Source organism: Alosa pseudoharengus, unplaced genomic scaffold, assembly GCF_046254945.1.
Source record: "Alosa pseudoharengus isolate Yale_2024_CS ecotype anadromous, Long Island Sound unplaced genomic scaffold, YU_APseudo_1.1 YU_APseudo_1.1_scf_13, whole genome shotgun sequence".
Lineage (NCBI taxonomy): Eukaryota > Metazoa > Chordata > Actinopteri > Clupeiformes > Clupeidae > Alosa > Alosa pseudoharengus.
The window spans coordinates 7,962,483-7,985,013 of record NW_027468598.1 but is presented as its reverse complement, the minus strand read 5'-3'; the positions used below and the strand labels follow the sequence as shown (position 1 = coordinate 7,985,013).

General features: G+C 42.5%; 1 protein-coding gene across 1 annotated transcript; it reads left to right on the top strand.

The window, feature by feature from the left end:
* Window positions 1-25: 25 nt before the first annotated feature.
* plch1 (phospholipase C, eta 1) lies at window positions 26-22,531 on the top strand. Its single transcript, XM_076281486.1, has 22 exons — window positions 26-172; window positions 1,371-1,614; window positions 2,682-2,811; window positions 3,038-3,208; window positions 4,052-4,145; window positions 4,611-4,814; window positions 5,168-5,288; window positions 6,815-6,986; window positions 9,076-9,183; window positions 11,046-11,207; window positions 12,778-12,840; window positions 13,039-13,136; window positions 13,966-14,063; window positions 14,251-14,430; window positions 15,334-15,441; window positions 15,831-15,955; window positions 16,141-16,225; window positions 16,478-16,624; window positions 16,778-16,857; window positions 17,033-17,092; window positions 18,178-18,541; window positions 19,371-22,531. The coding sequence occupies exons 1-22, from the start codon at window positions 37-39 to the stop codon at window positions 21,770-21,772; spliced, it is 5,352 nt and encodes a 1,783-aa protein (XP_076137601.1). The 5' UTR covers window positions 26-36; the 3' UTR covers window positions 21,773-22,531.

The window sequence follows — 22,531 nt, the reverse complement described above, 5'->3', positions numbered from 1 at the left end:
CTTCAACTTTTCTCCCCTCCTTCAGTCGAGCGATGCATGAGTGCCATGCAGTCCGGGACTCAGATGGTCAAGCTGAAGAGTGGTTCTAAAGGCTTGGTCCGTCTGTTCTACCTGGACGAGCATCGCTCCTGCATCAGATGGAGGCCCTCCAGGAAAAGCGAGAAGGCTAAAAGTAAGTTTCCGAATATGCTCAGTCCACACACTGAATGGCCCTCTGCTTTAATGGAGCATATCTTACATATTTAAAGCCAAAGATGGAAATACATTTTTATTTAATACTCTCCCAGACCAAATTACAGCATTAATAATCACCATTAAAGCCCATTATGGTCCACTGTGGCATACTGCTGTGAAACATGATAGGGACAAATTGAAACAGAAAGCAATACTGCTTGGGGCATGATTATGGATTGCTCATAACTGTATGTGGAGGCTTAAATCAAATCTGGGCTTCTTGTTTACAAGGATGAAATAACAGTGTCGGCTGTTATCGAGTGCAGGTGTCAATCCAGTCAGCCTTGTGTGCTCCACAACTCGGCTGGTCTCGAGCCAAGCCATATATCATCTGCATGTATGGTCGTCCGGAACATTCTGCCTGTCAGTGTTCCTGACCCAGTATAGCCCAGATGGAGGATTAGGTCTCCACACTGGGATGCTCAGAAGCCATTGTTCTTTCTCTGTTTGTCTCACTCTGCTGTTGTGATTGGGACACTCGTGTGTAAGCCTCTTAGTCTGTCGCCATTTGCATAATTACAAAATGGTGAAAAATCACAAATAGTTGCTCATATTGTCTGTGCTGAGAGCTGCTTGGACTGGTAGTGCAGAGCCTGTTTACTGTGATGAGCAGTGAAGACTGTGATCCATAAGAGCCATTTGAAACAGATTGCCTTCTAAAATGTATACATTTTCTTAGAGCAGAAATGCCTTTAAGTGTTCAGTGAATTCAGACCAGAGAATCAGACGTCAGAATCAGAATTCAGTGTGCTGGTCAGATCCTAATGCCCTCATTCCCGGAGACGGTGTGCCCATAGCAATGTAATCGGAGAACATTGAAAGTGGAAACTAGGGTCACTGGCAAGCCTGTGGAAAGAATGGGAGAGAGGGTGGTGAAGCATACAAAGCGATGTAATATCCACGTATATTCCATCTCCTTAACATGTATTCTGCTACCTTATTCATACAGACATATCAGTAACTGTAATAGTTACTGTCTTCTCCAAATACTGTATATCAATGATGTGTATTATTTCTCATTTTCTTTCTGTCACAATGAATTGCTGCTGTTTAGCATTTTGTTCCCTTCACTTCCTTCTCTGATTTCTCTTCGGTGATCGTTTTCCCCCTCCTCTCATCACCTCTCTGCCCTCCAGTCACCATCGACTCACTCTACAAGGTCACAGAGGGGCACCAGTCTGATATCTTCCACCGGCATGCCGAGGGAAGCTTCGATCCTGCTTGTTGCTTCACCATTTACCATGGAAACCATATGGAATCAGTCGACCTGGTTACCTCCAATGCCGAGGAGGCCCGCACCTGGGTGACCGGCCTAAGGTATCTGATGGCAGGCATCAGCGACGAGGACTCGCTGGCGAAGAGACAACGCACCCATGACCAATATCCTTTTTTTCTCCCTGATACAGATACATGTAAAGAAAACGAGTGTTTGCAAATCGACATGTGGTTGATTTAGAAAATAGATAAGGAAACATAGTGAGAGCTATGGTCTGTGGCGTGTGAAATTTGCAAATAATTGGGGAAAAATGATTATCTGTGACATGGTATTTTTGCTCTCTTATTTCTCAACATCTGCTATGGGAATGGAAATTAGACACCAAGCACTGTGTCTGCATTTTTAAGCAGATCTGTTTTCAGACTAGGCGGAAGGTGTTGTGGAGCATGTTACTGTTTTGCATCATTAGTGCTTAAAGAGTGTTCAGGCGATTGCATTTACATACAGTATACCTCTCCACTCTAGTGAGTGGCCTGTTGGTGTGCTAGTACATTCTTGGCAGCAATACAGGTTGCACTCTAGAAAGCCATATATGCATCTTTAACTGTCATATTTATGGTAGACATAAAATACAAATGAAATCAGTATTTCTTGTCATAAGGCAGCGCCTTTTAAAACCTTTGCTTATTATATAGTGTGCCAGTCATAGCCAGCCACTGGTCCTCTGGGGCATCTGGATGACTCTCAAACTCACAGACCACCTCATCAGTTCCCTCCTCCCCCTCACTTGGCTCTGCTCCCCCCTGCCCACAGCTTTTTAGAATTTTACATGGTCTGGAGATGTTTCAGATGTTGCCATAAATCAACATAAGGTGACATTTTTCTAACACTTTCTTGTATGAGAAGTTGTATGCGTACACTCCAAACATTGGTTTGCACATAAAAAAAGTGTAGTGTGTTTTGCAAGCTTGATGGCAGAAAAACAATCCTAGACCCCCTAATTGTATAAGCTGCCTACATGTTGTTGTTTCCTTCTAATTTAGTTTGGCCATAAACACTGTATTTGGCCGTAAATAAGATAACTTCTTCATTGGTGCTGATTTCAGTCCATCACACCCCATCAGTTCATTTTGGTATGAAATAACACATTTCAGCATTTTTGACTTTGGCTTGTGAGATGCACATACATATGACGGAGGATGTTGTAGTTTTTTCCTTAACCCATGGGAACATGGATGAAGCAAACATTTGAGGAAGCCGATAAGAATGGTGATGGCCTTCTGAACATCGATGAGATGTACCAGCTTCTACACAAAATGAATGTGAACCTGCCTCGTAGGAAAGTCAAGCAGATGTTTCAGGTGAGGGCAAAATTGAAAGACTAGATTAGTGTTAATAACCATTTGGAACAGAGGTGTCAACCTGTACAGAAGATAGTTCCATTTCAGTGCATCCCAGGAGGAAACACTGATTGTACTTCTTTACATATTTCAATGAAATGCTCAATTTTCAATACAGATTCGCAGAATTGGAGCTTCAAGTCTGTATGTCTCTATATCATTTCCTTTCTGTCTCTCGACTCTCTAGGAAGCAGACACAGATGACCAACAAGGCACCCTCTCATTTGAGGAGTTCAGTGTCTTTTATAGGATGATGTCCCTACGCCGTGACCTTTACCTGCTGCTCATGTGCTTCAGTGAGAAGAAAGACCACCTCACAGTAGAGGAGCTGGGCAACTTCCTACGTGTGGAGCAAAAGGTTGCTACTCCAGTGCTGTTACATGACAAAACCATCTTTTGTAACCTTCAAAACCACCGCCTTTCTTGTAGTGATGACTGTTCCTTTTCAGTATGTGTCTACGCAGTGCATGTAATGTAAGGACCCCTGGATTTTTGAAATGTTTGATTAATTGTCAGGAGGTAATAAGCTGATTTCATAGAAACCCTTGCACATTTACTCTGTATGGTCCACTGACCTAATCTTTATCTTTGAGGAATGTCCTACTGATATTTTTGGTTTTGGCTTAGTTCCTCCTTCCTGTAATTTCAATAGAGTGATCTCACAGTCAACTTCATGCCAGACTTGCAGTATTATAGTTGGGATTATCTTAAACCTCCCCCAGTGTCTGCCTTTTAACAAAGACCTCTTTCCCATGTTTTCTACCTCCTTCCCCTTTTGTGCTCTTATCATCTGGCCTTATGCATGAATGCTCTTTGAGGCCCTCTTTGAGTTGAGTTCCCCCTCCCCTCCTCAACATGCGCCGCTCTGCTCTTTCGGCTGAATACACTCACAATTTTGAACTGGCCCTGAAATAAAAAAATAATTTTAAAAAAATAGATAGAATCACTACTGTCCAGCCAGGGGGCTCAACAGGACAATGCACTCGTCCAGCTACCAGTCCTGCTTTGACATCTGTGCACTTCAAGGATGTGGATAGAGAAGGCAGAGGACACGGGGGAAAGGCCCAAGCAGCCAGTGTGAAAGAGACAAAGAGAGAAACAGATGAAAAGATTGCACATGAGGCCGAGAGAAGACCTCTGAAGCGTTTTGACAGGAGCTCAATAAATAATGTCTGCATTGTCACTCTCCTCCGTCCTACAGATGCCAAATGTGACAGGGGACTACTGCCTGGACATCATTGATAAATTTGAAACCTTAGAGGAGAATAAGCAGAAAGAAATTTTGGGCATTGAAGGTGAGATCTGCCTGACTAAGTCTACCCTTTTTTTAACATGGCACCCTTTTTAAATGTGGGACCACTTGAGTTCCCCTAATTAGATAGTACCATTAAAACAAAGCAAAAGTTTAGTGTGTGTGTGTGTGTGTGTGTACTTGCATGCTGATCATACCACTAAGTGAGAATAAACCCTAGTCAGCTCATTTACGGTAATTCCACTGCACTTAAATCTTAAAATAGATTTTAGTAGGCCCTCCCTCTGACTTCCAATCAGTTTTATAGCCCTGAGTGGTGCTCTAATGGATTTTATAGAACTTAATTGTATTATTGGATGATAGCTATCTTAATAACTGTATACATTTTTTATGATCTAGAGTATTATGTGAGTCCTGGTGTCAATTTGGACTAATGCCTTAATTGCAATGTCCCCCCTCCCCCCTCCCCCTCCCTTCTCTGCCTCTCTCTCTTTGCCTTATTCTGCAGGGTTCACCAACTTCATGCGTAGTCCAACATGTGACATTTTTAATCCCACACATCTGGAGGTGAACCAGGATATGGATCAGCCCCTGTGTAACTACTTCATCGCATCGTCCCACAACACCTACCTGACCGGAGACCAGCTCCTCTCCCACTCCAAGACGGACATGTACGCCTGGGTGTTGCAGGCCGGCTGCCGCTGTGTTGAGGGTAGGAGCACTGCTGCACATTGGATCCAGTCACATTTTAGTCATCTTAACTGGCATAACTGTGTTCCAGTATTGCTAAAGCTATGGGGTGGATTTACAATAACACAAAATGTAAAAAATAAATATACAAATATTTGACATGAAATAGTGTACGTTGGTAAGAACAGAATAATCAACACACATGAGTAATCTATACACATACACATAATATTTATAAAAATAAGCTAATAATAACAAAATAAAAGTTATTAATACATAAATAAAAGTAAAATAAAATACCAATTTTAGCCAATCCATGCACCCATCTGTGAGTATGAGTCAGTCTGTCCACCCCCCACCCCCCTCTCTCTGCAGTGGATTGCTGGGATGGCCCAGATGGAGAGCCTATGGTGCAGCACGGCTATACGCTCACCTCTAAGATCACCTTCAAGTCTGTTGTAGAAACTATCAACAAGCATGCCTTCATCAACAATGAGTAAGTGTAGTTCTATTTTCCGCTTTATCTGTTTTTCTGCCAGTGTTGTAATGTAGTATTATACTTTTGAAATGAATGCAACCAGGATGCCTGTACACACAAGGTCTGAATTTATGAATCATTTTAAATTCTTCGCGCTAATATTGCTCTGCAGATTTTGTTGATCTGTTTTTGGTGAAATTGAAGTCTCTCTCGTGATAAATTGATGCATTTTTGGCTACTGACTATACAGTGTCCCAATACTAATAATTTGTCTAAATTAAATCAGTAAAATGTGAGCCTAATTCACTAATGAGACTGTACAGCATACAGATGCCCAGTAATTTCAAACATTTGATGGATGCCAACATTCTTCCTTTTCCGCATCACATTTTATCTCTTCACAGCCACCTGTTCTCACTAATAGCAGCTCATAATAGAGGAAAGGAGAGTGTAAATCACATGCAAATGACATAATTTGCCTTGGCTCTAGAGGGTGTGTGTGTGTGTGTGTGTGTGTGTGTGTGTGTGCGTGTGCGTGTGTGTGTGTGCCTGTGTGCGTGTGTGTGCGTGTGTGCATGCATACATACATGTGTATATGTGTATGTGTCTGTATGTGGTGTGTGTGTGATGTGTGTGTGTGTGTGCGTGTGTGCATGCATACATACATGTGTATATGTATGTATGTGTCTGTATGTGGTGTGTGTGTGATGTGTGTGTGTGCGTGTGTGTGTGCACACATACATACATGTGTATATGCATGTATGTGTCTGTATGTGGTGTGTGTGATGTGTGTGTGTGTGTGTCTGAGATTAGTGAGGGCTAAGGTGTCCTTCACCATGTACAGCGGTAAGCCCTGAGGGGCAGCCCCATCTTTTGGACAGGCTTGACATTTAGACTCTGTCGCTGTCTAGATGCCATTTCATTTCAGCATTCCTGTAAGGGACCAAAATATGTAATTTCATTTCTGAGCTCACACTGATGTGTCTCCCCCATAGGCATGTAGGTAAAAGGTAATGTGAAAAAATATGTTTCTTTTTAAATGTTTCATATAAAAGCCAGACAAAATCAGGGTACTCTACAAAACTTTGAAATGTTTTTACTTAGTTGGCATGGTAAAGGAATTTAGTTTAATATCCTAATGTTGGGCCCAATCAGTATTACAAAACCTCAATGACTCTCTCTGATTACCATCCCATACCATGGAGACAAGTTCTCTTATGGTGTAAATCAGTAGTGAATAGTTTGTTGGATCAGTCTGATTGTTAAGTGCTAGCAGCAGAATTATATTGTGTGTTTATAAGTTCTAGGTTCCCTGTCTCTATTGGATGTGTGCAGAAAAACTTGGTTTGACAAGATGGTGTTGATCGGTGACATATTTCTGCTTTGATGTGCAGACTGGCTCACTTTGAATATATGTAAATGACATAACTCTGAAAGGCTGATGCAAGCATATCTGCTGCATAACATTGTGTCACAATATGTCTAAAAAGTGGAATAGCTATGATATGTATATCCACACTGAGCAAACATGACTCTGTTGGCAGGTACCCGGTCATCCTGTCCATTGAGAACCACTGCAGTATCCAGCAGCAGAAGAAGATTGCCCAGCACCTGAGGGACATTTTTGGGGACAAGCTGGACGTGGAGGCGGCTCTGAGTAAAGACCCAAAGCAGTTGCCCAGCCCCAACAGCCTGAGGGGCAAGATCCTCATTAAGGTGCAGCGCCGCTTGGCACTTTATGGCTCTCTTCATCCCTTCGTCGATCGGTTCTTTCTCCTCTTGCGTCGCCCGTCTTCCTTTATCTCTAGACAGTTTCAGAGCTCACACTCTCGTAATTTCGTATTTTCATCCTTATCTAATCTCCCTTTATACTTAATCTCTGCTTTCCTTGGCCCCTCCTCAGTTCTTTCCTCTGGGATCATGTCTTATCCCTTCTGTCTCTAGAGGTTAAATAATTTGCATCCAAGATATTCATCCCCTGAATCGTCAGAACAACACAGATACTTTGTCAAGTGTCATTCTTAAGTTTTTTGTAAGGAGCTGCAATTATTCCCATGTTTATTTTCTTGGAGTAGTGGGGCTAAACAGTGGAGAGCCCCTTTTTCACAAGTGAAGAGACACAAAAGAGAAATAGGAAATGTAGGTCTCTGTGTTAGTTATGGAAGACTGCAAGTGTGAATCAGAATTGGGTATGAGGACACGATGATAGCTTCTTGGCCAGTTGCCATTATACAGTATACTACACACACACACACACACACACACACACACACACACACACACACACACACACACACACACAGAACATAAACAACAACAGCATTCCTCAAGGCTTTTTTTCCTTCTCTTGCACAATGAGTAACACACTCCATTACATTCAATATGCACTCCCCCCACTGTCTGTTGCTTTAAAAAATAAGTAGCCGTCTTGTCTATGAATAGACATGGAGAGTAGAGACAGGCCACAGAAGGAAGAGATGGTCCTCTAAAGAACAGGCAAGTGGGTGGCTCTGCCATAGCAGAGGGAGGTGAGGACAGATGGTGCCAGCAGTCTGCCACTCCATGGGACTCTCTCCTAATGAGTGCATCTCAACGTCAGATGGAGCTGTCCCCAGACAACACACCATCACACGATGGGCTCCGATGGTGAGCGATTGCAGATGGTTAAACTTGGCCTTCAGAGCAAAGTTTGTAGAAATGCAAAACCAGTCTTCTACTCCTCAAAAAGTTGGTCTCATAGCTATAGCTGACATAATAGTCATAATGATGACAAGTAGGCATCAGATAGAGAAGACTATAGCTCACAGCCATCAGGCCTCTGAGGCTGATTGTGTTTGGGCCTGGCCATGCAGTACAGCCCCGATGTGCAGCATTCTACCAAGACTAGACAGTAGAGTGCCCTCAACCTGTTGTCCAAAGAGGTCTTGATGCCTCAATACAGTGTTGAGAGTACTGCAAGGTAACTGGGTGCCATCCCCCCAGTAAGATGTGAAACTGAAGTCCAAATTGTCTATGATTTTAAAGGACTCCAAGAGTTAGAGTACGGTAATGATGGTGGCTATGATAATGATGGTAGAGTTGGGAGCTAGAGTACAATAATGACGGTATCTGACTTAAACGGGCTTCCCTATCATAGACATTTAAATGATCCCCTAGTTTTCAAATTCTCTGTCTTTATATTTCACTGTCAGACAGTCTGTTCATTAGTACATAATGGCAGCTGTTGCATCTATGTCCCATTTATACTGTATTAGGTAGCCTCCTAAATTAGGCTCATCAGACTCCCATCATAGTGTACTGTAATGGCTTTTGTTAACTTGGTTTATGGCAGAATCATTGATGGAAAGTAAAGCATCAGGTGCTTCAGGAACGTTTTTAATTGTTCCCAATAAGAAAGGGGAAAAAAGGTTGAAAAGACATCAAAGGGAGTTGGAAAATTGCAATATTTTACACCTACAAAAAGACCATGAGTATTTTCCTCCTACACATGTAATGGATTATAATGCTGCTTTATGGAATTATCGTTAAATGGGCAACATGCATGTCTCTTACAGCGCCCTTGATCTTTTGCATGCATTTTGCAAAGTGGGAGAAGGACAAAGAGCAGAATGTCGAGGTTAATTCCTAAGACTCACCAGAATGCTCCCACAGATCATTGGTTTAAAATATAACACCTCCTAAGGGTAATGGATTCCTGACAGCAAATATGTATGCCTCCCTCAAAATAACAGGTTGTCTTGTTAAATGTTCTGTGAGGATCAAGGGGCATTCATGGAGGATCTTGTCGCTGTTGTGTTCTCTGCAGGGTAAGCGTCTGCCCACACACCTGTCAGAGGATGCGGAAGAGGGGGAGGTGTCAGATGAAGACAGCGCCGATGAGATTGAAGATGACTTCAAACTGAGAAACAGCACCGTAAGTGCTAAATCTGAACACTTCCACACACACACACACACACACACACACACACACACACACACACACACACACACACACACACAAACACACATACACACACACACACACACATAGGTGACCATCGTCACACAGACGTGGGAAATGTCAGGATTGGTCAGATGAGAATAATTCTCCATCAAAAGTTTTGTTTCTCCTCGTTAGCCTCATACTCTCTGTAAGGCCTGACTCATTGTATTCATTTCTCTGTTTGTCCCTCTCACTCTGACTTTTCTCTAACCCTCTACCCCCCCCCCCCCCACAAATCACACTTTTCACCATTTTCTCTGATGGTACCAAGCAGACCAGCTGTGGCAAACTAAGGGCAAACCGAGTTGACTGACGAGTGCCCAGCATGCCTTGCTGCTGTACAGAAATAGCCCATAATAGTTTAAATTGGCTGTCTCCCTACAAACAGTAGATGTTTGCACATTAGCTACAGGCCTTTATGATAATGGGAATCAACAGAGATATCCATGGGCGGATTGGAAGAATGCTCTGGAAACCACTGTTCTTTCTTTGTGTTGTGGATTATATAATTATATGGAAGTGGATTATATAAACCAACAGGTTACTCAATATTGAATCTGATTTAGTCCATTACAGTGTTCATTCCAACTCTACTTTTTCCCCCAGCGGGGTGCTTATGTGTTGGCACTGTGTCAAAGCAGCCTATCTACACATATCTGCTCCTGCTCCTGCTGCATGTCTTTGCTTGGTGTGAAACTATGTTCAGAATTAGCATCCTCCAGCCTCATTTGCTGTGCTATCGTTATGATTGTTATGCTAATTGATCTTATTAAATGATACCTCGGCACATTGGGTCCTCCTACGATGCATCACTGGCTATTTACTTTTATTGATGGCCACCGCAGTCTTAAAATGATTCTGTTTCAGGTCTGATTACGAAACGCTCTAAAGTTAGTAGTATTACAAAGCAGGCATTGGTGACTGGAACACACAAACACTTTATCACAAACATTCATTACACCTCGTTAAAAAACATTCATTACACCTCATTACAAACATTCATTTGGGTTAAAAATATGTGCTTGATATGATGTTAAGTTCATGGAATAAGAATTGTATTCTTTTGCTTTGTTAAAGGTAATTAAGGTGTGAAGAATGACAATGTTCATGGGGGGAAATAATTATATGGTTCAGTTTATTTGAATGAAAAGATTTTAGTTTTTAGTTTTAGTTACAGTATGTTTGAAAACTAATTTATTAGCACATTATATTGTTTTACTATCTTTTTGTTTTGCTATAATTGCTATCTTTTTGTTTTACTATAATATATTATTATACAATACTATACTTTGCAAACATTGAATTTAGATTAATATTTGTCTTGTTAATCTTTAAAATGTTGTTCTTTCGCTGTGTCTTAAAATAATGAAATTAACATTATACTTATCAATGCAACACTAAGAACAATAGGGTTGTTATCAGATAACTAATATATCCTACACTAGATAACAGTTTACTGGTTGCCATTACAATACATCTTAGGATGCCTACTCTCCATTATTTCAGCAAAAAGGAAAAAATTATTTCACGCTTGATGGATCCATTGTGAGAACCACCTCAGAGGTAGTCACTGACAGACCCCGTGGCTAGAGAAGCTACTATGGCCCCAGCACTGTTCACATCAGTAATTTAGTAAGGCTAGCAGGGAAAATGAAGACGCATCTGGACTGTTGCCAGCCCTGCAATTAAAGCTCTGCTTTCCCAACTCATTGGCCTGAGGATAGATATTGTCCTTGTTTATTTCAAGTGTAACGAAATGGTACTAATCCGTGCCTTCCTCACTCTCATACCAGAGCAACAACCTAAGTCAACACCAGGTGGAATCCCACATCAGGAAGAAGCTGGATTCTCTTCTGAAGGAGGCAAAGATCGGCGACAAGGAGGACACAGACAGCTTCTCCATCCGCGCCCTTCTGCGTGCCACTCACGAGGGACTCCACAGGAACCTCGGAAAGGTGAAGAGCTGCAACAGCAACACACTAGGCACACACAGGCTGTGTCATACACACACACTAGGCACACACAGGCTGTGTCATACACACACACTAGGCACACACAGGCTGTGTCATACACACACACTAGGCACACACAGGCTGTCATACACACACACTAGGCACACACAGGCTGTGTTATACACACACACTAGGCACACACATACACAACCTATTTTATAACCACGCAGTAGAAACCAGACTCTACCACCAACATTTTTGCAAGCACAATTTTGTTGCTTCAGCTCTGCCATGAAAAATGTTTCCTAGACAATGTAGTGCAATAAAGGACCAATGCCCATCTCTTCTCAGATTTAGTTGGACAAATGTCCTGTCCAATGTGTCATGTTTGTTAGATCCATTGAATAGAACTGAACTAGCGGCAGAAGGAAGCTCTACTGTGAGCTCCACAAATGCTCTGGAAAATTTAGCTTCTGCAAAAGCTACTGCACTACATGGTCAAAAAAACAGGTTAACTATTGAAAAGCTATCTGCTTCAGAAAATAGCTACACTACCACCAAGCTACTGAAAAATTTAGTTAAGCTAGTAGCTTCGCTACAAGTAGTAAGCTACTGCCCATCACTGAAGGAGCTGACAATAAGGAAATACAGGAATCAGCATGGAGCATGCCCCCAACATATTTCCAAATGGAATTGCAGTATACATGTATGTACCTCTGTGAAGAGCATAATTCGCTTCTAATAAAGTCAATCATTACATTAGAACCATACACAATATGACAAGGAATATGAGACAAAAAGATTGTTGTCTATACATACAATTATATCACAGCCTATTTCCCTCTACTTTCTGATTTCTGTGATTACTTTCTTATTGAAGACTGTCTGGATGCCTCTTTGAACTCCTGATTGTAGTCAAACACATCTAGAGCAGCATCTATTAATGTTTAATTTATTCTGCCTGTGTTGTACAAGCCCTATTGTTCATGTCTTCAGCTTCAAAGTTTCTTTAATGTTATGTGTGTTACACACCGAAGGTTCCGGTACTCACTCATACTCACACTGAAAGGCATCAAACAGAGAAAGAGAGAGAGAGAGAGAGAGAGAGAGAGGGAGAGAGGCAGACAGAGAGAAAAGGCCAGTGAGAAAGCCGGAGACAAAGAGTGGTGGACACATGTGGACTCCCCTGGGCTGGTTGGCATAGAAAAGTGAAAGCAGTGTGTTAGTGGCCTGTGGGATATCCAGGCTTTCACTCCCCAGCCTGTCCTCTGATTCCAGTGGCTGAGGGGACAAGTCCTTGCAGCTTCCTCTGTCCGAATGAAGAGGGACATCTCCTTTTGTCCCCTTCTGTCCACCCCATTCATGTAGACTACACTGAGTTATCCTCATATTCCTGCCACTCTAGTGTGGTCATTCAGTCCTCATGAAATTGCTTTGGATACCAAACTTCAGGGATAATAGCAGAGAATATTGTGTGGAGAAAATGAATTACACTGTAGTAAATTGTAATAATATGCCTAGATTACAAATGTGTGATTTTTTGTTTATCCTCGCACCAATACTTTTAATCCAGAACTCCAAAGAAGGCCTGAAGAAATCCCATAGTCGGTCTTTCATCAGCGGCATCAAACCCAAGGTAAGCAAATGTACTGCTCTCTGCAGCAAAAAATAAAACATAAAACCCTTTTATTGTTTATGTTTTCCCCAGGCTGCGTTATAATCAATTATGCATAATGTGTGTGTGTACATAAAACACACAGGATGTCCTTTGCAAGAGTTGCTACAGTCATAGCTGTGTTATTTTGTGACATAAGCCTTGATTTTTATTCCTCAGAGGAATTCCAGGTCCAGACTGAAGTGTCAGAGTGTGGACACGGATGACGAAGGGAATCAGGACGTCTATGGGAGGGAGTTAGTGGGAATGCCCAACAGGTGATGACACAATCACAACAGAACAGCCAGTGGCACTTTACTGGAATATATTTTACAGTTGAACCCAAAATGATCACTTTTAAGTTTTGTCAAGCATATGAGGTCAGGAGAAACCAAACGTGAAACAGGCCAAATGACCACACTAATTCCCGAGCCACTGCCACCCCATCTGGTAAATACTGTAGTTTGACACGATGTGACATGACATCATGTGACTTTGGGGTTGGTCAGATCCAGTTAGACAGAGGGAACTCAAAAGCCGTATGTCCCTTTGTGTTAAAGAAGCAATGTAGATGAAGCTGAACGCATGAAGGGAAAGGACATGGCACACAGATGGACAATACTGTCTGTGATATGACCATCACTAATGGACTGCATGGGTCCTATGGGATGCCATTAGAGTCAATAAGTCATTTTTATGTATTGAAAGTGTCAAGTGCATGCTGTGCAAAATAACTACCAGAGTCCAGATCTGAGTCTTAGTAAATCAATTTCATTATTCCTCTGTGTTTTATCTGACCCCAATACTCTACCTGTTCAGTGAATCAAATAACTGACTATATGAAAGCACCCACTTATACTTGAACTATGAACTACCAGGTTCAATACTGTTATCACAGAAACCAATGTATTAATGAATGAAACATTTTGCCTAGTGGGAGTATATTTCTCTATGACCATGGAGTATGTGCTCATCTGATTTATTACTGCCCATGTGCATTCATGTATGACTGTGTGTGTGTGCGCGTGCGTGTGTCTGTGTGTGCGTGTGCGTGTGCGTGTGTGTGTGTGTGTGTGTGTGTGTGTGCGTGTGTGTTTCCTAATGTAGAGCTGGCCGGCGGCGGAAGACCATAAAGTTGAGCAGAGATCTGTCTAGTCTGGTGTTGCTCACCAACTCTCTGGCCGAACATGAAGATCTAGAAGAGGGTAGGACTCTAGAATACTGTAGAGTACTCCTGTTTACTCAAATGTATCTGTTGTCATTCAGATTGCAGTACAATTATTACTATGTAAAGAACAACAAAACAAAGTCAAATGCAATTTTATTGAATTTTTTGTGAACTGCCAGTCTTTTATTTTACTTATTTTTTATGTCTGGTGCTGTGTGTGTCAGGTGGCACAGGGAATGTACTGTCCTTCAGTGAGACGAGGGCACAGCAGCTTGTCCACCACAGGGCAGGAGAGTTCCTCCGCTTCAACCAGCTGCAGCTCTCTCGCATCTACCCCTCGGCCTACCGCATCGACTCCAGCAACTTCAACCCACAGACCTACTGGAACGTGGGCTCCCAGCTAGGTGAGAGACTGACAGGTGGACACTGACAGAGGTAGACTTACACACACACACACACACACACACACACACACACACACACACACACACACACACACTTGTCAAGTTACAGCATACATGTACACATACACAATGTGTATTTATCCTCCATTAATTTATTTTGCTGCAAATGCTTAAATTGCACAAATGGGGTCTAGTCAACTTTCCATTATCATACTAACTGTAGACTGATGAATGTGGGTTCTCAATGACAGCTGCTGACCTACTGACCTTATCATGGTGTATCAATATGGGGTCCCCTCTGCATGGCCATATGCTCCCCCAGACACCATCTGGACTGTACTGTACCACCCTATACGCACACGCACAGCATCACCCAACCACACCACACGCACATCAACTCCTATTGCAGTCACACTAATGAATGTGGCGAATGAAGACTGGTATGTAGTATGCACACACACATGCAGCTACTGTAGATAGACACACACACACCCACACAGACACACACACACACACACACACACACACACACACACACACACACACACACACACTCACACACACACACACACACACACACACACACACACACACACACACACACACACAATGTGAAAGAGATAAATGGACAGAGCTAGAGAACAGGCTGGTGATGTCCCATGAGGAGGAGGGGCTTTGCTATGCTTATCTCTGTTTTCTTGTCTGCCATTCTGCCATGCCATTGTTTCTTGAGCTTAGTACCCAGTGTGTTTCAGTTATTAGACACAAAGTCTACTGTTTGGCTTGGAAATAAAAATGTTTAAGTCCTTGCAAAGTTATGTGTCATGTATACGGAATATCTACATACATCAGTGAACCAGTAATGACATCCACATGGTGCATTTCTCTCCCTGTGGGCTTCAGTGGCTCTGAACTACCAGACAGAGGGTCGAATGATGCAGCTGAACCGCGCCAAGTTCATGGTGAACGGCGGTAGTGGCTATGTGCTGAAGCCTGAACCAATGTGCAAAGGTGAGTTTTCCACCAAATAAGATGTTTAGGAAAATATTATTATATTATATTAATGCTGTTAGTCACATTGCATGAAGTCTGATAAATTATGTATGCACTATGAAGAAACACAATTCCATAATAGTTACTCATTACTCATTAGATGTTTTGAAGGAATCACTTAAGGGGAAACTCCACCACCTCCAGCTGTTCTATTTTTCATCATCTAATTGTAGATGTTTTAGATTCAAACTTTCACTGGGGGGACAAAAACTATGAAAATGCTGTATTGAGCTACTAAAAGAAATGGTAGAAAATAATGTAGTGAACAGTGTATTTGTGGAAATCTACTAAATAGGATTGAAATGAAGTTTGAAATAGACATCTGTGTCTCTCTTTCATTGTCCCAGGATCCTTCAATCCATTTTCTGATGACCCACTCCCAGCATATCCCAAAAAGCAACTGCTACTTAAGGTCATTAGTGGACAACAGCTCCCCAAGCCACCTGACTCCATGCTGGGGGACCGGGGAGAGGTCAGTCTCCTTCAGCACCTTATCTTACATAGCCCTTCACTACCTCACAATGAGAACTACACCACACACAGAATAGAGCACATTGTGCCTCATGGGCATCTTTTGTCTCTGACTCCCTTTCCATCGATGCTCCTGGTTGACCTTTAGGATGTGTGTTCCTGCTATCATTCTGTCTGTCCTCTCAGATCATTGACCCTTTTGTGGAGGTGGAGATCATTGGTCTTCCAGTGGACTGCTGCAAAGAGCAGACACGTGTGGTGGATGATAATGGTAGGAGTGTGTGGAACCTTGGGTGTGTCTGTGGGTGCAGTAGATGCTGTTTCTGCCAGAGGGTATATGTGCTCTGACAGCTTTCATTATATACCAACATAAATGATATGTTTATGTAAATGCATGAAAGAACACAATTCATAAATCATTACATGAGATGATATTTGTATTGTGTAGATTATTATTGTTGTTTGTGTTGTATCCTGTTGTGCGCGTCACCGGATCAGTGAGTAACCATTGGTTGTTTTGAAGGGTTTAACCCAGTGTGGGAGGAGACTCTGTCCTTTACTCTGCACATGCCAGAAATGGCACTGGTACGGTTTCTTGTCTGGGACCACGACCCAATTGGACGAGACTTTGTCGGTCAGAGAACCGTAGCATTCAGCAGCCTTATGCCAGGTAATTAGTCAGTTAGTTAAATTAGTCAGCTATATCATTGCTAGTCATGCACCACAAGGAGGGAAATGCAATAAAAAAAATCATTCATTTATTCATGTTATATTTTATTTTAGAACACAATCTGTCCTTCTGATTTTGTTTTTGTTCTGGTAGGTTACAGACATGTTTACCTGGAGGGCCTTACAGAGGCATCCATCTTTGTTCACGTCACAGTGCATGATGTCTATGGAAAGGTAAGAGTGACCTCAGGACTCAAACTCTTGTTTTACCAGCTAGCTAAGTTGTTACGTTATCCCTTTTGTTTCTGAGAAAATAATGACACTGTACACTTCCAATGAATAGCCAGGACTTCTTCCAAATGGTCTAAAGATATGTAAATGGTTAAGCATCATCCTGTTTACTTTCCAGTGGAGTCCCCTAGTCCTCAACCCCAGCTATACAATAATGCACTTTCTAGGAGCTAATAAGGTATTCTGGATGTTCAGTGTATTGCATGGCACCGCATGATCTGTTGTATGTACTGGACATTGCTATGTTGTGCATGTGTACAGTTTACATGTGTTGTGAGCATAGCCTGTTGGGAGTGTTTTATCTAATTCTACGGTCTTCAGTACATTTAAATATATCCACATTGAAGGTGTAACAGGTGTAATTGTCTATAAATTATTCATATTTTTTTGTATCTGTGAAAAATACCTTTCGCAGTCCGATACAGGCCAAAAAGACTACTCAGATTATGAATGATCTTTCACTGTATTTGAATTTGACAACCATAGCATCTAGTTAATTTACAGATACCTAATAGATAACTGTCTGGACTGGTTTGTTTAAATTAACAAAATTAAATTTTTCAAATTACTGATTTAAATATAAATATCTACATCCAAACTACCACAAAACATGTCACAATAATGTAAATATCACCTTCCCACTCCTCCCACTTCCATCTCTTGGCTGACATTTAAAGCTAAAAAACAAATATCTCCTAGGTCACAGAATTTTATTTCCTTAATGTATTTCCTTTATATATTTACACTTCTCAATATCCAACCCAAAAAGAGAGTTGCATAATTCTACAGTATTTCTACACTGATGTTTGTTAACACTGTGTATTTGTCGTTCACAAATGTGTGAGCATTGTGATGTAAATGTTGATGTGAGGCAGCATTTCCAGGCTGATCCAGTTTACACTGTACTGTAGCCTTCCAAGTGGATGGTGCTGCCATCTCTTGGCAGTTTGTGATATGGCACAGGTTCCAAGACGAGATGAATCAGACTCATCACTTAGGAATGTCTAGCTGTTTGCACTGCTTGTTTGTACAGCAATTTACTAAATCACTGTTTAGTAATTGCTGTACCAGATCTTGTGATTTATGTTAGGCATGCTCATTCTGTGTGGATTATCTGTTATGCTTTTTTTTATATCTTGACTGGTTGTTGTTATCAGTATGCAGTGGTCATTTGAAGATGCCCATTTCTTGTCCAGCACTTTTACATAATTATGATTTAATTTAATTTAATTTTATCTGTACTTCTGTGTGTAATTCCTGCAGAATCGTCAGCTGAAAGGTATCAGAGGCCTGTTTAATAGGGGTACAACAAAGACATTGGTGGACACCGGACTGCCCGTGCGAAAACGTTCCCTCAGCGATCACCTCCTGCGGCGCACAGCAAGTGCCCCTGCCAAGGGCCGAAGGAAGACCAAAATGACTCTGTCTGAAGTGACAGAGGACAGGAAGTACAGCACCGGCGAAGCCTTGCAAGCACAGGAAGTGGCAGTGGGCCGTCGCAGCAGTCCTCGCGCTGCTCTACAGCACAGGCCGGTCTCCATGCCCCTAGAGAGGCTACTGCAGGGTCAGCTAAATCTGACGTCCCCAGACCAGGAGAGGCCTGATCCAATCACAGACACCCTCATTGGTGAGTCACACTCCATACACACATTCTGCCCAGACACCATAGAAGACAAAAAACCGAGTGTGTCTGGCTTTATTTGGTCATTTATGGTTCCCTGAAGCAACTTTGCAAAGAATGGTGTTATCTTATCGGAGACTTAATGGTAGTGAGTTCAGTCCAGTATGACAGTTGGCTGAGATGCCTATTCATATCAGAGAATCTTTTGCCAATTAAGGATCAACACGTTTACACACAAAATAACTCATGCTGAAAAGCTTTAGTTTAGCTTTTGGATGAGTTTGAGTGTGCATTTAAGATATTCAAAAGTATTCTGATTATTTTTCATCTCTTCTCCTATTTTAGTCACAGTATGTATGTGTTACCCTCCCCTGTGAGAGAGACACTGATAGGTTTACAATTTTCTTTCTTAACACCTTAACTTGCTTTTGTCTTGTTCTGTCTCTACTGTTGTGCTTCTCTGTAGTAGAAAACTGACTAGGATACCCTGGCAGGTAAACCAAAAGCCTTACTAAGGTTGTCTCATCCAAAACATTCCAATATTACATCATTCCACGGATGTAATTTTTATTTCTAAAAAGAAATACAAAACATATCTTTCTCTCCAAAGATGCCATCTGGTCACATCTTTCAAAATCTGTGTTTTATGAATTCGATGTTCTTTCTGCACCTACAAAATTTCATTCTCAAATCCCTCCACTCACAGTCTGACTTGGTGGTACATCACATCTGTCTTTGTGTTGGGGTTGGCTTGTGTCAGCGTTGGTGTTCCATCCCTCATGAGATTCTGTTGCCATCGCTGACATTATCCTTTTCTCTGCAATGTCTTCCACAGATTTGGTGCACTTTGAACGCCCCAGATCCAACTCAGTTGATCTCCTCATTGAAACCACACCATCACACAACTCTGATGACCATTCCACTGCAGTTGGCAAGATCCTAGGACCAGACGAAATGAGCAATACTGCATATCTGGTCATTGGAGATGGACAGAGAAATGTAGATGATCCCAACACAGACCCTTCAGTGGACTGTGTCACTCATCAGACCAATGCCGAGGAAGTGCCAATTCCACGTGGCTCTTCACCTGTCCCAGGAAGCAGCCCAGCCTCCCAAATAGAACCAGACTGCCCAGAAAATGTGTCTTTTAGCCCAGTGAATCACAAACCTTCTCTTTCTTCGCCTTCACCTCTTGCAGTGGACCAGTATGACCAGCAAAGTCAGCTTTCTCTTCAGGACAGTACCATCTCAAGGCTTATTGATGCTGTTTCCTTAGGCAATGAGTATGACACTTGTGGATCTATATCAGCCTTGATTGGTCAGTTTGAACTCACAATGGAACATGGGACCCCTAAGACAGAATCAGGACAATCAATCTATTGCCCCCCTCTCTTCAATGTAACCCCAAACTTACAGAAAATATCCCACAACCATAATAAAGGCAACACTCTCGAAAGCACAGACACTTTACGTAGCCCTCTCAAAGCTATCCCAAGCTCACAAAAACATGCTTCCCCTAAGAAAGTCAGCCAGGACACTATTAGTCCATATAAAGTTCCATTCTATTCAGAACCTTTACTTCTCTCAAGTCCAGAGACCACAGATCCTGCAGTATACACTATTATTGATGAAGAGGTGCTGACTCCTGTTTCTGTAAGTAACCAGTCCATTGGTGTTGAGAAGACCTTCCAAGAGAACTTACATGATAGAACATTAGATTCTTTCCCTACTAAACAGAAAGTCAATGGAGATCTCGAGGACAGTGAATCCTGGGAGCAAGACAGAGAGGATGGCCAAAGAGGCCAGTACCCCACCCTCAGATCAGTCCATACCTGGAAAGCAAATGGCTACACCACCTCTGCCACTGCCAGTCCAAACTCTGACCACTTCCTTTTATGTCAGGACTCCGCAAGTAGTAGTTTAATGGAGGTAGAACTCAATGTAGATGAAGATCCTCCAGAAACTACACATTTATTCCCAAGACGTGGTTATAATTGGAATGGCCACAGCCTTACTAATACCATTTCTGCTGATGTACACAGTGCCCATTATGCTTCCCCCCTGCATGACAGACCCTCAAATGGGCCCTCAACTCTTTACAAACCCACCCTCCAGCCCCTTCCCTTACACAGATCTTCTGGTCAGCCCTCCCAGTTCACCCAACCACAAGGTTCTTCTGCTCTTTGCCAAGATCGCTACCCAATCAGCAGCGCAAGGACTGACTCCAACTACCACATTACCACTGATAGGACTTTCCCTAGAGGGTATCAGCAGGTCTCTTATGGGGGATACACGACTAATGGGAAACATGGAATGTCACAGGAAAGAGATGATGAGAGCTCCAGTCCCTTTCATAATAGAAATTCAGATTATCTGCCTGAGCCCCAGAGACACAACTCCACCATGGGCAGGGATTTGTATTCACCTATCTCAGACTGTGATATTCCTTACAATTACACAGAGAATGACTTTGCTTCAACCAAATATTCTCAGCACACCCAGGGCCGAGCCCCCCTCCACACAGAGCCCAGTTTAGCTCTACCACGGGTCACTAAAGCCCCAAGCCCTTGCAAGTCCAAGAGTCTGGGAGACCTGACATCTGAGGACATCTCCTGCAACTTCCAAAGCAAGTACAAAGTCATCAGCCGCAGCTTTATCACGCCGTCCCAAAACAGCAGGAGGATGGGCGGCCTGAACCAGCGGCCTCAATCTGCGGACCCCTTGACAGAGCAACTACGCAAGCTGGTGACCTTGGAGCAAGAAGAGCGCCACCAGCCATCACTCCCCTATCCGATCGCGCCCAAGCCCTTGCCAACATCCTTGCCCACTCTTCACCCTTGCCCTGCCAGCTCAGCAGAGGCTGCGGACGATCTGGAGGATCCACCACCTCTTCTCAACCGCCGGCTCTCCTCTCGAAGTCAGAGCCGAGTGCGGCACATCGCCAGCCGCGCCCGCGAGAAGCAGGAGGCGCTGAAGTCCCGGCCGGCTGCCAACAGCAACCAAGTAGTGTTGCGACACAAGTCACCCGGCGCACAAAATCCAGGGCCTAACAGGCACTCCACTGGCTCCTATATTGCGGGATATCTGGAGCAACTGGAGGACCGAGGTCTGCCTGAGGGGGCCTGTACCACTCTCCGGTACAGTTACGGCGATCACTTCTACACAGATAACTCAGCACTGACCACTGATTCCTGTCTTCCCTCAGAACCCGAGGTCTACTTCCTGCTCAGACTATGATTTTCCTCATATGTGATTTTAAGTATATGCCCACTCAACCTCCTGCTCATGCTCTCAACGAGGGTAGTCAGCTGTTCATTAAGACAGCATGGTGTAAATATACCTGTTTTTATGTGTGAAAAGTCCTGTCCTTTTGGCCTACAAGTTGTTTGTCGTGACCTTACTCAGATTAACTGCTTTGATTTTGAGTCAAAGGTGATATGATGAGCAGTATGGTCCTTGTCCTTTGATCTTTCTCGTTGTGCTCTGAAAATGTGTATGTGCATAATTATAAATTTGGCTCCTATTTTAATAGAGCTGTACAGTCTTCCTATGTCTTTTGTTCTGTTTGTATATACAAATGTTGAGTTTTTATTTAAAGCACCATGAAGTCTTCTTTGTTTTAATTACAATGTTGACTATGTTAGTAACGCATGTTATCAGTGAACTTGTCAAGCATGACTATGCACCGACTTTTAGATGTTTTCATGCTTTTGCACAGATTAAATTTTTTAACATACTGGATGCAATACATACTGTAGACATGCTTGCTGTCTTTTAGTCATGAGTTCAATAATGGCAACAAAGGAATACAACATATTCTTAAACTAATTTAAACTTTTATTTTTCTAATTGCTTTGATACCAAAAGCAAAAACCAACCTTGTGTGACTTGTATTTGTTACTTTTAAAAAGAAAACATTGGTTTCAAGCTAGACTAACATATTTTTGGTGTAGAAGTACTGGTATCGGAATCTAATGTTTGTATTCGCACCTAATG

Bases quoted from the DNA above. Each gene is read 5' to 3' on its own strand.
- plch1 (XM_076281486.1), top strand. From the start codon at position 37: ATGAGTGCCATGCAGTCCGGGACTCAGATGGTCAAGCTGAAGAGTGGT. The intron at 4,146-4,610 runs GTGAGATCTGCC...CTTATTCTGCAG, and splicing joins AGAAATTTTGGGCATTGAAG to GGTTCACCAACTTCATGCGT. The intron at 9,184-11,045 runs GTAAGTGCTAAA...CTCTCATACCAG, and splicing joins TCAAACTGAGAAACAGCACC to AGCAACAACCTAAGTCAACA.